Here is a 14,905-nt window from a genome sequence, read left to right as displayed (position 1 = left end):
AAATGCATGGATATGACCATGAAGTGAAGCGAATTGACCATGAAATGCATGGAAATGACCGTGAAGTGAAGGGAATTGACCATGAAATGCATAGAAATGACCGTGAAATGAAACGGAATCGCCAAAAATGACCGTGAAATGCCTGGAAATGACCATGAAGTGAAGCGAATTGACCGTGAAATGCATGGAAATGACCGTGAAGTGAAGGGAACTGACCGTGAAATGCATGGAAATGACCATGAAGTGAAGCGAATTGATCATGAAATGCATGGAAATGACCGTGAAGTGAAGGGAATTGACCGTGAAATGCATGGAAATGACCGTAAAATGAAACGGAATCACCGGAAATGACCTTGAAATGCATGGAAATGACCGTGAAGTGAAGGGAATTGGCCGTGAAATGCATGGAAATGACTGTGAAATAAAATGGAATCGCCAGAAATGACCGTGAAGGAGAATTCTCTCTTTCATTTGGATACGACTCATTTTTGGAGTCTTTTTATAAAATGATCTAAGCTCGTGGATATAATAAACACATCATTTTGATCTCTCCAAATGGATGAATTGTGTAGATATAATAAATACATCATTGTGGGCCAATGTAACTTTGATTTCCTTTTCACTTGTCACACAACACAGGCATCCGGCTTTGGATTGGTTGGTGTACCACACACCAGCCAATTAATGCACAGGCATTTTCACATCCGGCTTGAGTGGGGTCGCCTGTGGGATGCAAGGGCACACTCGGGGTGGGTGGGGCCCACGAGAAAGGTCTTGTGGTCGAGACTCTTCACCAGGGGTGATTAATGCATATTTCGCATCGGGCTCGAGTGGGTAGCCTGTGAGATGTGGGGATACACTCGGAGTGGCCGACTCGTGTGAGACGATACCCATGTGATTTGGGGCCCATGAGGGAGTTCGGCCTAAGTCCTAACCCATGACATGTGGGGCCTGAGCCATGAGATAAAGAGATTAATTCGCCATGCTCTAACAGTTCGAGCTTTTAGAGCAAATGGTTAATTATCCTGCATCAAATTAGTATTAGATTGCCACCCGTGAATAACTAGTAGTCTGTGCTATTTGAGCCCCACCATGATGTATATGTTTCATCCATGCCGTCCATCTATTTTTTAAAATAATTTTAATGTATGAACTCAAAAATGAGGTATATCCCATTCTCAAGTGGACCACATTATAAGAAGCAGTGTTGATTGAATGTTGACCATTAAAAAAAATTGGACAAAAAAGTTTTGGATCAAGCTGTTCTTTTTCCTTCAACTACGTCTGTATGACCTAATCAACAAATTGAATGTCAAATAAACAGTACAATGGACCTTAGGAGAATTTTAATGGTGGATATCCAAATCAATATTGTTTTCCTGTGGTGCCGTCCACCTTAGATTTATTTCCCTCTTATTTTTTTTTATATCAAGCACTAAAATGATCCATAAAAATGGATGACAAGCATGGATAAAAGACATGCTTCGTAATGATCCATAAAAATGGATGAAAAGCATGGATAAAAGACATACTTCATGGTGGGGCTGCAGACAACAGACAACTAGCCACCGGGCCAGTGGCAAGGGCAGTAACCAATCGGTTTCGGTGTGATTGGTGAGTAATACGCCATGGTTTTCTGTAGGGGGTCCACCCCAGCCTTGGATCTGCCTCGTTCTTTGGACCACCAATTGTACGAACGGTGAGGATAAAACACATACATTATGGTGGGGCCCACAGAACTTGGTGACGTCACTAGCGAGCATGGCTACAAACTGAGTATCCCATCTGCGTCCGGCTCATTACTGACGCGGATTTCCTGCGAAAGCCGGCGGGAAGTTTCTGCGTGGGAAACTTAGGTGGGGCCCACCGTGATGTTTATGATAAATCTAATTCATTCGTTTTTTAAGCGCGTTTTAGGACATGTGACAAAAAATGAAACTGATCCAAGATTCGAGTGATCCGAAAATGTGAGGATTGAACGTCCACAGTTGAAATATTCGTGGGGCCAAATAAGTTTTGAATCAGGATAATAATTGTTTTTTAAGTTAATCCCAATAGAAATGATGTTATGAATGGTATGGATGGCCTTTAAACATAACTGTCAAGCCCAGAGAGGTTTCAACGGTTGAAATTTCAATAAGTACATTTTTCATTTGTGCAGCCCACTTCTGTGTTGGATCCGATTCAATCTTTGCCTCGAGTAGTAAAATGAGCTAAAAAAGTGGATGGACGGGATAGATTTCTCACGAACATCACGTTGCCCCCACCTAGGTTTCCAGCGCAAAACTTCCGGAGGGAATCCGAAACGGATTGGCTACTCCCTGTGCCACCAGGCCGGTGGGCGGTGGCTGGTGGTCGGTGCTCTGTGAGCCCTACCATGATGTATTTGTTTCATTCATTCCATTCATCCATTTTTAAAGATCCTTTCAAGATTTGATCTCAAAAATCATAGGGATATAAATCAAAGATGGGCCACACCACATGAAAACAATAGTGATATGATATCCACCATTAAAATCCTCTTAAGGCGCACTGTACTGTTTATTTGACATCCAATCTATTAATTAGGGATTTTGAATTCCAAATCAGTAATTAGAGATTTTAATTCTTAAATTGAACAATTAGGAATTTCGAATTCCCAATTTGGCAATTAAAGATTTAGATTCCCAAATCATAAATAAAAAATTAGGTATTTCAACTTCTAAATCCGACAGTCAGGGATTTTGATTCCCTAATCGACAATTAGGGATTTCGATTACCAAATCACACTACTAGGATTTCAATACCCAAATGCCTATCCATTTTTCCAATTCATCCTATGGCATGAGCACAAAATGGGGCAGATCAAAGTCTCAAGTGGACCACAGAAAATAGATGGCATCGTTTGTCCATGTGACCTTATCAGCCGGTCGGATGACAAAAAACATTACAGTGGGCTTTAGGGAGTTTTTAATGGTGGGCGTTCAATCAACAATGGTTTTCCTGTGGTGTGGTCCACCTGAGATTTGGATCTACCTCATTTTAACGTCATGCCCTTAATTGATATGAAAAAAATAAAATAAAATGGATGGACGGCGATAAAACACATAAATCATGGTGGGCCCACAGCACCGACCAGTACCGAATCCGAATCCCCTTTTATCGACGCAACAGCCCCCAGAGAAGCCGGACGGAAATATAGACGATTCCGGCACACGGGTGTTACACTGGCCGGACGATGGAACCGGAGAGAGAGAGAGAGAGAGAGAGAGAGAGAGAGATATGGGAGGAGCTGCTGTAGAGAGATGTGAGATATGGGAGGAGCTGCTGTAGAGAGGTGCGTCTCCCTTTCCATGAAATTCGAATTTTTCGACGGTTAGCCTGTAAAGTGAAACCCACCCCTTCCCACCTTTGAATGCTCTCCCATTCCAAAGCCAAACTCCTTCAATACCTCACCTTTGCATCTTTTAAACAATGCACCCAAATCCATGCACAGATGATCATAACTGGGAGGGCTCGCCGCCCACCCGCAATCTCTCATCTATTGAGATCGCTCGTGGATCTCGACACCTGCAATCTCCCCTACGCCCTCGCCATCTTTCGTCAGATTCCGGGCCCCACCACATTCTTATGGAATACCATCATCAGGGCCTGTTCAAGACACGGCGCCCCGCAAGAATCCATCTCTTTTTATCTCGAAATGTGCCGCAACAGCGTGGTTCCAGATAACTACACCTTCCAGTTCTTGTTCAAGGCCTGTGCTCTGTGTTTTTCGTTCAGAGCAGGGCAGGCGATCCACGGTAATCATATTAAGGTATTTGATGCATCTGATGTTTTCGTGGGGAATTCTCTGATTCATATGTACTCGGAGTTTGGATGGGTTGATGTCGCCCGACGAGTTTTTGATGAAATGGGTCAGAAGAATGTGGTGTCGTGGACGGTGATGGTTGGTGGTTATGTGAAAATTGGAGACATGGGGAAGGCTCTGAGGGTGTTTGATGAAATGCCTGAGAGAAACGTGGTTTCTTGGACTAGCATGATTGCTGGTTATGTTCAGAATGATCTCGCAGAAGAAGCTGTTGGGTTTTTTAAAAGGATGGTGGTGGATGGTGTTAAACCGGATGCTGTTGCGATGGTTTCAGTGCTCTCCGCTTGCACGCAATTAGGGGATTTGGATTTGGGCAAATGGGTTCATCAGTTTGTTGATAGAGAGAAGATCAGCATTACTCAAAATTTGGGTGTTGCTTTGATTGATATGTACACAAAGTGTGGAGATGTAAATGCTGCGCGCCAGGTTTTCGATAGAAGGGTTTGGAAGATTGTAGCTGCTTGGAATGCCATGATCAATGGTTACTGTAAATTAGGTGATTTTGAAAATGCTCGTTTGCTTTTTGATCAAATGGGCCAGCGTGATCTCATCACATTCAATTCGATGATCACAGGCTACATCCAAAGCAGTAGCTTCATGGAGGCCTTATTATTGTTCTCAGAGTTGCGGGCTTCGGATTTGAAGCCCGATAAGTTCACGATGGTGGGTCTGCTCACTGCTTGTGCGAACTTGGGTGTGCTCGATCAGGGGAAGTGTTTGCATACTTTAATCGAGGAAAGTCCAATTGAATCAGATGTTTTCCTTGGGACGGCACTTGTAGACATGTATGCAAAGTGTGGGAGGATAGATCAAGCCATATTGGTCTTTAATAGAATGCATGAGAAGGATGTGTTAGCTTGGACCGCAATGATTTCAGGCCTGGCAATGCATGGTGATGGGAAATCTGCTCTCACCCACTTTTCGCTGATGCAAAAGGAAGGGATTCAGCCTAATAGAGTGACATATATTGGTGTTCTAAATGGCTGCAGCCATTCGGGCCTCGTTCAAGAAGGTCGGCAGCATTTCAGTGAGATGACATCTTTGTACAACATAGAGCCTGAGGTTGAACACTATGGATGCATGGTTGATCTTCTCGGCCGTGCCGGTTACCTAGAGGAAGCAGATGAGTTTGTTCAAAACATGCCGATGGAACCAAATGCCGTTATATGGGGGTCGTTGTTAGGTGCTAGTAGAGTTTATAACAATGTCACTTTTGCTGAAAATGCAGCAAAGCATCTTCTTGTTCTAGAGCCTGATAAGGATGCTGTATATGTACTCCTATACAATGTATATGCGAGTACGGGAAGATGGGCCAATGCCGCCCAGATCAGGGGCATGATGGAAGAGAAGGGGATAAAAAAGATAGCTGGGTGTAGTTCCATTGTGGTGGATGGGCAAATACATGAATTCACTGCAGGCGATAGATCGCATTCTCAATTCGAGGAAATCCAAATGATGATCGGTGAAATGGCAAAGCAACTGAAATTAGTAGGGCATGAGCCAGGCACATCGGAAATCTCACTGGATATTGATGAGGAGGAAAAGGAAGATGCTTTGTTTAATCACAGTGAAAAGATGGCTATTGCTTTTGGGATCATGAGATTAGGGGTCAATCTGCCTATTCATGTACTTAAGAATCTACGAGTGTGCAGAGATTGTCACTCTGCAATCAAGTTAATTGCTAAGATTTGGAATAGAGAGATTGTAGTTAGAGACCGGAGTCGGTTCCACCATTTTAGAGATGGGTGTTGTTCCTGCAAGGATTTTTGGTGAAATCTAACCGAAACAATTCTTAAGATTGCAATAGCTTACCATTTTTAACTCAAAGTGGAACATTCATTGTGGCAGAACATTATTCATCTCTAGTATATATAATGCGAGCAAAAGTGGACCACTTTCCCACACAATTAGTCATTTGGGAGTTGGAACTTTGAGATTTAATAGGGCATTAGAAGGGATTTACAACATAGTTGAGAGTATTTAGAGAATTTTAAACTCTGCATGCTTATCAACCAACAATTCGGATGTTACCCGTGTTGTGTCGCCAGTGGCGGTGATTTTACGCACTCCCGTGCATCGCTCGCATTTGGACTTATTTATTTATTTATTTTTTATTTATTTTTTAATGTGCCCGCACCATTTCTCTCCCTTCCCTTTGTGTAGCCATTTTGCCCATACTCCCTTTTCTAAATGTAGGCCGCATCCCTTCTCTTTGCTCATTGCCATCGCTGCTCTCTCTCCAGGTTCTTCATGTAGCCTGAATCCTCGCCTCAATTGCATGTTGAAAAAGAAATGAACAAACGGAAGGGGCGAAATGAAGGAAAACATAACTTAAAAATAGGCTTAAGGCACATTACAATGTCGTTATCTTTAAGACAACATTTGCACTCTGCACGACTGTAGTAAATCCACTTCTAGAATACTATAACATTCCTCTTTCGAACTAGAGAAATTTGGGCTTCAACCGACAAAACCGAAAACTGCAACCCGAACACACTTCTACAATGTGCATCCCCAACTACTTTACGTTTTTGCAATTTACACCTAGACATTTTTACTTTTTTGCAATTTACACGCTTGATTTATATAATATCTGCAAAATTTTCCAAAACAACTTAAAACAAGAAACTGATGGAGAATATGATGGAGAGAGAGGAGATTATTGAGGTGTTGGAATGACCTACAATTTTTTTATATAGATATAGAAAGATACTTTTAAATCCCTTTCATGAAAAGTCACATGACATCTTTTCATTTAATCATAACTTTCAACATACAATTTGAATTTAAACTGTTCCGTTTCATCAAAAGTCACCAAGATCAACAGTTATTATGGTTGGATTTTATTTTATTTTGGAAAAAAAAGTACAACAATTCCTTATTATTTTTCAAAATAAAGATGCACAGTATGTGCGTAAGATATATGTATAGCAGCAGGTATCTTATGGATTTGAACCTTCACTTAATATAGACACATCAAAGTTGCATCAGAATCCTTAGTGATTGTGGTCTTGAACTAAGTATTCTATGTGAAACAACTGATTATGTCATGCACATATTTTCAGTAGTAGTGTGTTCTAAAATTGGTAGCACATTAATGATGCTCGATTATGGATTCATGAGTTCATGAGAGCTATCAAAACTCTTGAACATCAGGAAGTAGACTCACTTCCAATAACAATACAAGGGAGCCCTTATGAATGTCTTTGTAATAATAGCACTATTAAAAGAATTGACTAAGAGAAAATACTCATCCTCCTTTTTATCATTACTTGTACTAGTACTATAGATACATTTAAGAAGGAGATAGCTAAGCGTTCTTGGGGCGTCACTTCAGCTACTTCCTATGAGGTACTTTACTTATTGAACCTATTAATTTAGGTTATGTTTCCCTTATCTGGTATTTGTGATATTAACTTAGGTCCCATTTCTCTTTATGTTTACTGAAAACGTCTCTTATTAGTCCCTTGGTGAGTGGGTTCACTAGATTATATATGGATTGCATATTTTGAATTGTTATAACGCCATCACCAAGCATCCACTATACAAAACTATCTTAGATTAATTTGTCAAGATTGTTCATTATAAGTCTTGTATGTCATTGACAGTATTGAACTATTAGAATCGATAGAGACAGGTGGCAAAGTCTTACCAATGATGGTATTTCCAATAATAGGTTTTGCAACAATTCTATTTCTTTGCTACTAGCCGTCAAAGTTATGACTTTATATTTCATGGTAATGCTTCTTGGGTTCCTAACAAATGACGACTCTTCCAAGTATAAAAAGTCATTCATTGGTAGATTTGGATTCATTAGAGTGAACTATTCAACTTGCATCATATTCCTCAAGCACACTGACTAACTAGAAAAGTGCAAGTCATAATTACTAATTTTCTTTAAGTATCCAAGTACTCTAGAAACAACATTTAAAATGATTTAAACTTAGATTATTGGTAAACCTACTTAATTTAGCTATTGCAAAAGCAATATTAGGTCTTGTAGATATCATGGCATACATAAGAATACTAATCACCTTTGAATACTCTAATTGAAATATACTATGGTCTTAGTTTGTAAGTAACTTGATGTTAGAATCAAAAGAAGTAGAAAAACTTTATGAGTATCTTTTCAATATAATGTGAATGAGACAGAGTCATACCGTTCTTATTCCTTATTAGCTTGATAGTTGAAATCACATTTGCTCCATCCATATCTTTTATGTCAAAACTAGATGATAAGAATCTTTTAGTTTTTTGTTACTTTTAAACATGCGTTAGAGATTGACATATCATCTGCATATATGTATTTACTCTTTCATTATGAGAAAATTTTAAATGGATGTTAGAGCAACTAAAACTCATATAGTTAATATCCTGACTGCTGAAGTATAGGTGTCGAAGAAGTTGACACCTTGCCTTAATGTAAATCTTCTAGCTAATAGTCTAGTCTTAAATCTTTTTGTGGTTTCGTTTTTTCCTAATTTTCTTTTGAATATCCATTTATAACTTATTTATTTTAATCTTGGAGGCAGATTCGCTAATTTCAATATCCCGTTATGTATTATAAAATCCATCTTAGCGTTTACAGCATCCTTCTAAAAAGAAACATCCTAATATCCAACCCCTGTCCAATCTTGATTTTACCCAAATAAATTGGTTTTCATCCAAAGAATCGAAAGGGTTTGATGAGATATACGCTAGGAATGAATTAGAAGTAAAAAATATGGAGAGAGAGAGAGAGAGAGAGAGAGAGAGAGGAACTTTAAGGGGATTTTATTATTATTATTATTATTTTTGCGGGGTCTGTTATTGCTGATACCACTTCCATGTTAACTGGTGATAACTTATAAATATCATGATATCATTGACACATACCAATATCTCACAACAATATTAGCAATATTAGGAATTTCTGATACTAAAGCCGGGTGTGCATCACTTAACTGTGATACGATGATATCAAGATTGCATACATTGATCGTACGGTATGGGGAGCAATGAATTGACTATGTGCCTCAAAATATCTCCTGTGTTGGATTATCCGGCAAATGGACAGTTCGGCAACTAACCCACATTTGAGAAGAACAATCACAGGCTACGATTTTCAATAGGAAGATTGGGCCATGACCTATTCAAAGCTTGGCAAACCAGGTGACGGGATTGCTGGTAGACCCTCAAACCACAAGCACGGTTTGGCCAAGCATCGAAAAACCTTCACAATGACAATACGAGAATGTTTTTAGTATTGATTGTTAGAGGGATTGATTTCATGTCTTGTCACATATTCCTTGACCTCATATATGATGTGATTATCATGCTTTATTTTTTCATTCCATTGCTCTAGTTAATCTGTCTTTTAATTTCATGGCATCGTATTTGGTTAGATCATTCCATCCTGCATCCGGTTAAAATTGATAAGAGAATCAAGATAGGTACATTCTTCGAACTTGACTTCTACCTTCTGTTGATAAAAGGAGAAAAAGAAAATATGATAAGGAAAATCAAGATGATGTGAGATATTTTGTTTTTTATTTTTCACTTAGAATGATTAGAAATAAGATGAGAAATTATTATTTTACATGTTTTCATGTAAAAATATGGGTTCGAAGCTATGAGTTAGGGATTTGGGAAAATTGGAAAATATTGTTTTTTTTTTTTCACTTAGAACGAGCTCATCTGTTTCCTCTAGGTAACCGGCACGGCCGAGAAGATCAACCATGCATCCATAGTGTTCAACCTCAGGCTCTATGTCTCCTGGTCAAGGGTTCGAGTACCCATAGGAGGTGAAATTCCACCAGCGTGAGTGTGTGGGGTGTGTGTGCGTTTGTAAAAAAAAAAAAAAAAAACCCTCAGGCTCTATGTTGTACAAAGATGTGACAACTTTTTTTTTTTTTTTTTGACTTAGTGATCTCAAGAATCATGCAAAAGAGAGAGCTACCAAAGGCTAGCTGTTACAGGTTGGACATCTTTCCTGGATCTACATAGGTGTAGGCACCCCAGCCTAGCTGTGCTTAGATGCAATCTAGGTCCCAAGCAGCTGCCTCTAGTGATGCTCTAGGGTCAAGGAACTAGGACAATTTCCTTTTTAATGACCTGTAGTAAGAGGTAGATGGAGAAAGGCTAGGGTTGTGATCATCAAATTGTGTTTTAGTGATTGGTGAGAGAATCTTCTCTAGTCTCTAATTCTGTCTCTACAAATTTAGTAAATCTGCTGCCCCTTTGAGCCTCTGCTACATAGAATGCTACAGTAGCAGACTACAATACTTATTCAAGGCTTATTTAGTGTTTTCCACTTGTAAAAAATATATGGCTTTGATTAGAATAAACAAAGGGCTAAGTTTTTTTTTTTTCCGTAATTGCTGGACTTATGATTGGTTTTCTTTCTCGACTATCCATTTCAGTTGTGATTTTGTTTTGTGGGATCATGGGTGAATCAGAGGATAATTTGAACAATCAGCCCTAGTTTGCACCTGAAAATTCTCTTATTAGGTTTGCTTGTTGTGTAAAATGTGATTGAGCACACAAGTTTTATGTTTTCTTGTGATATTCAGTTTTACACGTGGGTTATGATATGCACTTACAGCTGTAAACGTTCATTTTTACATTGACCAGATGTTATGTACTTTGAGTGCTGATCTAACATCAGCTGCACTTAATTATTTACTTCAAAATTTTTTTTAAAAAAATTTGTTAAAATTATAAATATAATTTTCAATATATGCCCTATGTAGTGAAGGACAAATTTGACTTTTGAATGTATTGATTGTGTTTTCATACATGTCTTTTTAAGATTTATATTATATGAACTGATTTTGAATATACTTGCATCACTTTTGCCAAACAGGGCAGAGTTTAGGACCCTATACAAAGGAACTTATGACGTGTAGTACTGGTTTTTTATGATCTTTTGAGTTCTAAGCATGTATTAATGTCGATTATGTGTATTAATGCCGATTATAACGTCTCTTAAAAATTCGACCAATTTTCCGATGTTTCCTAAAGACAACAATACATTACGCGATACACACGGTATTTCCCATGCAATGCCTAATATGTTTCCATATCCCAAGGGTGTGATATATGCATCGATACCGACACTGAAAACACTGCTCATATCTACTATATATAACGGGAGTAATCGGGGCCACAATTTCCAGCATTTAGTTTCCTGAGAGGCTAAAAACATGTGTTACGTAAGTACATAAAAAGGGTTTTAGACTGAAAAGATGGGCATGCAGGTAATTTGGAGAAGCTATTTGGCTGTTAGAAGATGCTTCCTTTCTCTTTGCAATGAGAAAAGCTTTGATAATCTGGCAAAGTATGATAGTTGATACAATGGCATTAATAAATTTGTGCAAGTGGCATGTAATGAACTCAAGATAAACCATACAAATCGTGGGTCCATTTGAATATCTTAAACAGAGGATTGCATTGATTTGATTTCTGTTTGGTGGATGTTGAATGAGCAGTTGAAATAAAAACAATTCACGGCACAAAATTCAAGAAATAGATGTTTATGGTGAGCTATTTGAAGTGGATCCAACCTGGTGGTCTTGGACAGTTTGAACTATTACTATTTTAAAACTGCCCCTCCACCTATTCCCACTTTTCTTACACTCCACTCCCTCTATTTATTACCCCTGCACTCTCTCTTTACCATTACGTGCTATGGGGCTGTAACACCCGACCTGTAAAAAGGGCCTTTAAAGGACTGATATGGGGGCTGATACATTCTATTTCCTTTAAAGGAAGCTTTGACCATTACAAGGCTGCACGGCCTGCGTGGTATCTGTCATACAGCCGGCTGTTACCATTTCTGAATACCTTGCTCCACATGCATTGTATGTGCTATGTCTACTAGTATGTTTAATGTTACTCCACAATATTTGTTGATCATGGAGCTTTATGTTTCTAATTCTCATAGATCTTGTTTCTGTTCTTCATTTTTGGAAATTTTCAATTTTGTTTGCAAGCCAACTCCTGCTATTGTTATGTTGTGTAATAATGTGATGCATTTTCTTACAGGAAAGATTTTCAGGGCATTGATATGTCCAACTTCAGCTTCTAATCATTGCGTACCATAGCCAAAAACCATAGAGCATCAGAACCTTTGATTCCATTCCTGCCCGTCAATTCTCAAAACGAGAAATCAAAAGAGAAGGCTAAGATGGGAGGGATTGAAACCAACAAAAACAGCTGGTATTGGAAATGCAACAGAAGCGAGCAGTTAGGTCTAGTTTCAGCCACTGGCAAATCCTTTTGCAAAAGCATCTAACAGTGATGAGAAGTTAAAAGAGAAGATGAAATTGAGTACAACTGCCAGTGAGGGGAGTGCTAAGGAAGATACAGTTTCAATGGTTTACGAATCCTTTCAAAAAGGCATCTAACAACCAGGAGAAGTTGTCTCTTTTCGAGTCTCTCAAGAAGATGAAGGTCAGCTATTTTAGACAAAACAAGGGAGGGAAGTAGGAGCGGACCAGTTTAGCACCTTTGCCACAAAAGAACCAGCCCTGAGAAAGAACGGATATGCCTTGCATTGCTCACTGCACTTGAGCTTCATGCAATTGTCGAGTTTTTGTTATTGCCATGAAGTAACAAAATGGTGATATGATTGAGATCATTGACATGAATGATGACAGATTTTTCAATGGTGATTATGTAAAGGTTGCTATGTTTAGCCATTCATTGTATGGCTGGAAATCTACTATTAGATGTGCTTGTATGGGTGCAGCTCATGTAATGAAGTGCTTGAGCAATAACAAAGAAAAATGCTGTTGTTCCATCATTACTAGAGCTTTTAAATAACATTTGAGACAGAAATGTAAAGTCTGCATTTGTTCCTCTTCATTAGTGACTGGTCATGATGCAAAGATCAAATTGAGCTGAAGATCCTAACCATCTGATTTAATAGCATGAAAGTTAGGAACTGTAGATCAAGGTTTTAAGTCTATTATAAAGTGCTGTGCGACTTATCCGAGTTGACTCAGACCTGATTAGAACAGATTCCTTTTGATACTGCAATTCAGCAATGAAAACAGGGGTGACTCGATCAACTTAACCAGGTTACCTTAACTGGGGAAGCGGATTGGCTGGTGTACCACACACCACGGACCTCAGTGGTGTGTTGACCTAACCAAGTTCGGTGGGCCCGACCATGAGGCATGTGTTATATCCAAATTGTTCATCCATTTGGCGAGATTGTTGTAAAGGTTGAGCCTAAAATTAAGATAGATCCAAATATCAAGTGGACCACATTGCAGAAAGCAGTGAGAGATTAAACGTCTACCATTGAAACCTTTATGGAGTCTAGGGCTGTACATGAGTCGAGCTAGCTCGAAAAGCTTGCTTGACTCAGCTTGAAAGGCCGACTCGGGGCGAGTCAAGCTTATTTTCTAAAGCTCGAGTTGAGTTTGAGCCGAGTTAGATCATGGTGCATTTCAACTCGACTCAACTCTAAGCTTGAGCTCGACTCGGCTCGAGTAATATATATATATATATATAACTTAAAACGAAAAAATAAAAGAGTAAAAACTTAGAAGTATAAAAAAAATAAAAATAAAAATAAAAAACCCTACCCGTCCCATTCCCTCTCTTTCTTTCCCTCTCTTTGTTTTTTTAGCGAAAAATATAATAAATTGATATATTAACAAGCTCGACTAGACTTGAGGTAAACTCAACTCGACTCAAACCATTAGCTTGACTTGAACTTGACTCGACAACTTTAGCAAACAAGCCAAGCTTCAATGTTAAGCTCGAACTCGAGTATTGCATAGACGAGTCGAGCCGAGCTTGACCCACCTCAACTCGACTCAGCTTGATGTACAGCCCTACATGGAGTCACGGAAGTATTGGATCAATTTGAGATTTGTTCTTTTTTTTTTTTCCCTTCATCGTCGTCTATGTTACCTTATGAATAGATTGGATGGAAAATAAACATGATGGTGGGCCCTACAAGTTCTTTAATGCTGGGATCATTGTCCCGCTGCTATTTGTAGTGTGGTCCACTTAATCTTTGGATACGACTCATTTTTGGGGTCTTTCTATAAAGTGATCTAAGCTTAATGGATGGACTAATAAATACATCATTTTGATCTCTCCAATTGGATAAACCATGTAGATATAATAAATACATCATTGGGGGCCCATGTAACTTTGATTTCCTTTTCACCTGTCAGAGCACAGGCGTCCCACTTTGGATTGGCTGGTGTACCACACACCAGCCATATAGCTGGTGTAGATACGTGTGGTGCGAAGGCGTGCGCCGACACTCCTCGAGCTCCGAGTTGTCCGAACCTCTCAAAAGAAGATCAAAATTACATGAGCCCCAGGATGATGTATTTATTATATCCAAACTGTTCGTCCGTTGTTTGAGATAATTTTAGAGCATTATACAAAAATTGAATCATATCCAGAGCTCAGATGGACGACACCAAAAATAACAGCGAGGATAATGATTTTCACCGTTAAAAAATTCGTAGGCCCCCATAACATTTATTTTGCATCCAATCTGTTAATAAGGTCACAAATATACAGATGGAGAGGAAAAACAAATTAAATTTCATATTGATCTAAAACTTCTATGACTCCCAAAAGAGTTTTAATGATAGACGATTCAATCCCCCACTGCTTTTTGCAGTGTGGTCCAATTGATCTTTAGATCTGTCTTATTTTTCGGTTCAAGCATTAAGATAAGTTAACCAAATGGATGGACGGTATGGATATAACACATACCTCATGATGAGACCCACATAACTTGCTGACGTCGATACACCAGCTATATAGCTGGTGTGTGGTACACCAGCCAATCCGCTTCCCCAATCCACTTGCCATCCGTTTCCGGATGGGAAACGGATTGGCTACGCCCCTGCCAGGCTGCCACCAGTCCGGTGGGTGGTGGTCGGTGGCCTGTGGGCCCCACCATGATGTATGCATTTCATCCATTCTGTTCATCCATTTTTACAGGTCATTTCAGGGCTTGATCCAAAAAATGAGAGGGATATAAATATCAGGTGGATTACACCACAAGAAAACACTAGTGATTGGATATCCTCCATTAAA

General features: G+C 39.2%; 2 protein-coding genes across 15 annotated transcripts in view; both read left to right on the top strand.

Annotated features, from left to right (window-relative positions):
- Positions 1-14,905, top strand: part of LOC131258042 (protein STRICTOSIDINE SYNTHASE-LIKE 10-like) — a 136,326-nt gene that overhangs the window by 83,910 nt on the left and 37,511 nt on the right. For 10 of the 14 annotated variants that reach the window (XR_009177818.1, XR_009177811.1, XR_009177804.1 and 7 more), the window contains one exon: positions 11,873-12,524. The exons of the other annotated variants lie outside the window; for them this stretch is intronic. Coding sequence is in view for 1 of the 10 variants with exons in the window: in XM_058259077.1 (XP_058115060.1) it covers positions 11,873-11,893 (21 nt within the window). In the remaining 9 variants the exon portion in view is untranslated. Of the gene's footprint in view, positions 1-11,872; positions 12,525-14,905 lie in introns of those variants that run through there. 14 annotated transcript variants of the gene reach the window in all.
- Positions 3,165-5,653, top strand: LOC131258040 (pentatricopeptide repeat-containing protein At3g62890-like). Its single transcript, XM_058259072.1, has 2 exons — positions 3,165-3,286; positions 3,317-5,653. Exon 2 carries the CDS (start codon positions 3,395-3,397, stop codon positions 5,618-5,620), a length of 2,226 nt encoding a protein of 741 aa, XP_058115055.1. The 5' UTR covers positions 3,165-3,286; positions 3,317-3,394; the 3' UTR covers positions 5,621-5,653.

The sequence above is a fragment of the Magnolia sinica genome, chromosome 10 (assembly GCF_029962835.1).
Source record: "Magnolia sinica isolate HGM2019 chromosome 10, MsV1, whole genome shotgun sequence".
Classification (NCBI taxonomy): Eukaryota; Viridiplantae; Streptophyta; class Magnoliopsida; order Magnoliales; family Magnoliaceae; genus Magnolia; species Magnolia sinica.
This window is presented reverse-complemented; position numbering and strand designations above follow the sequence as displayed.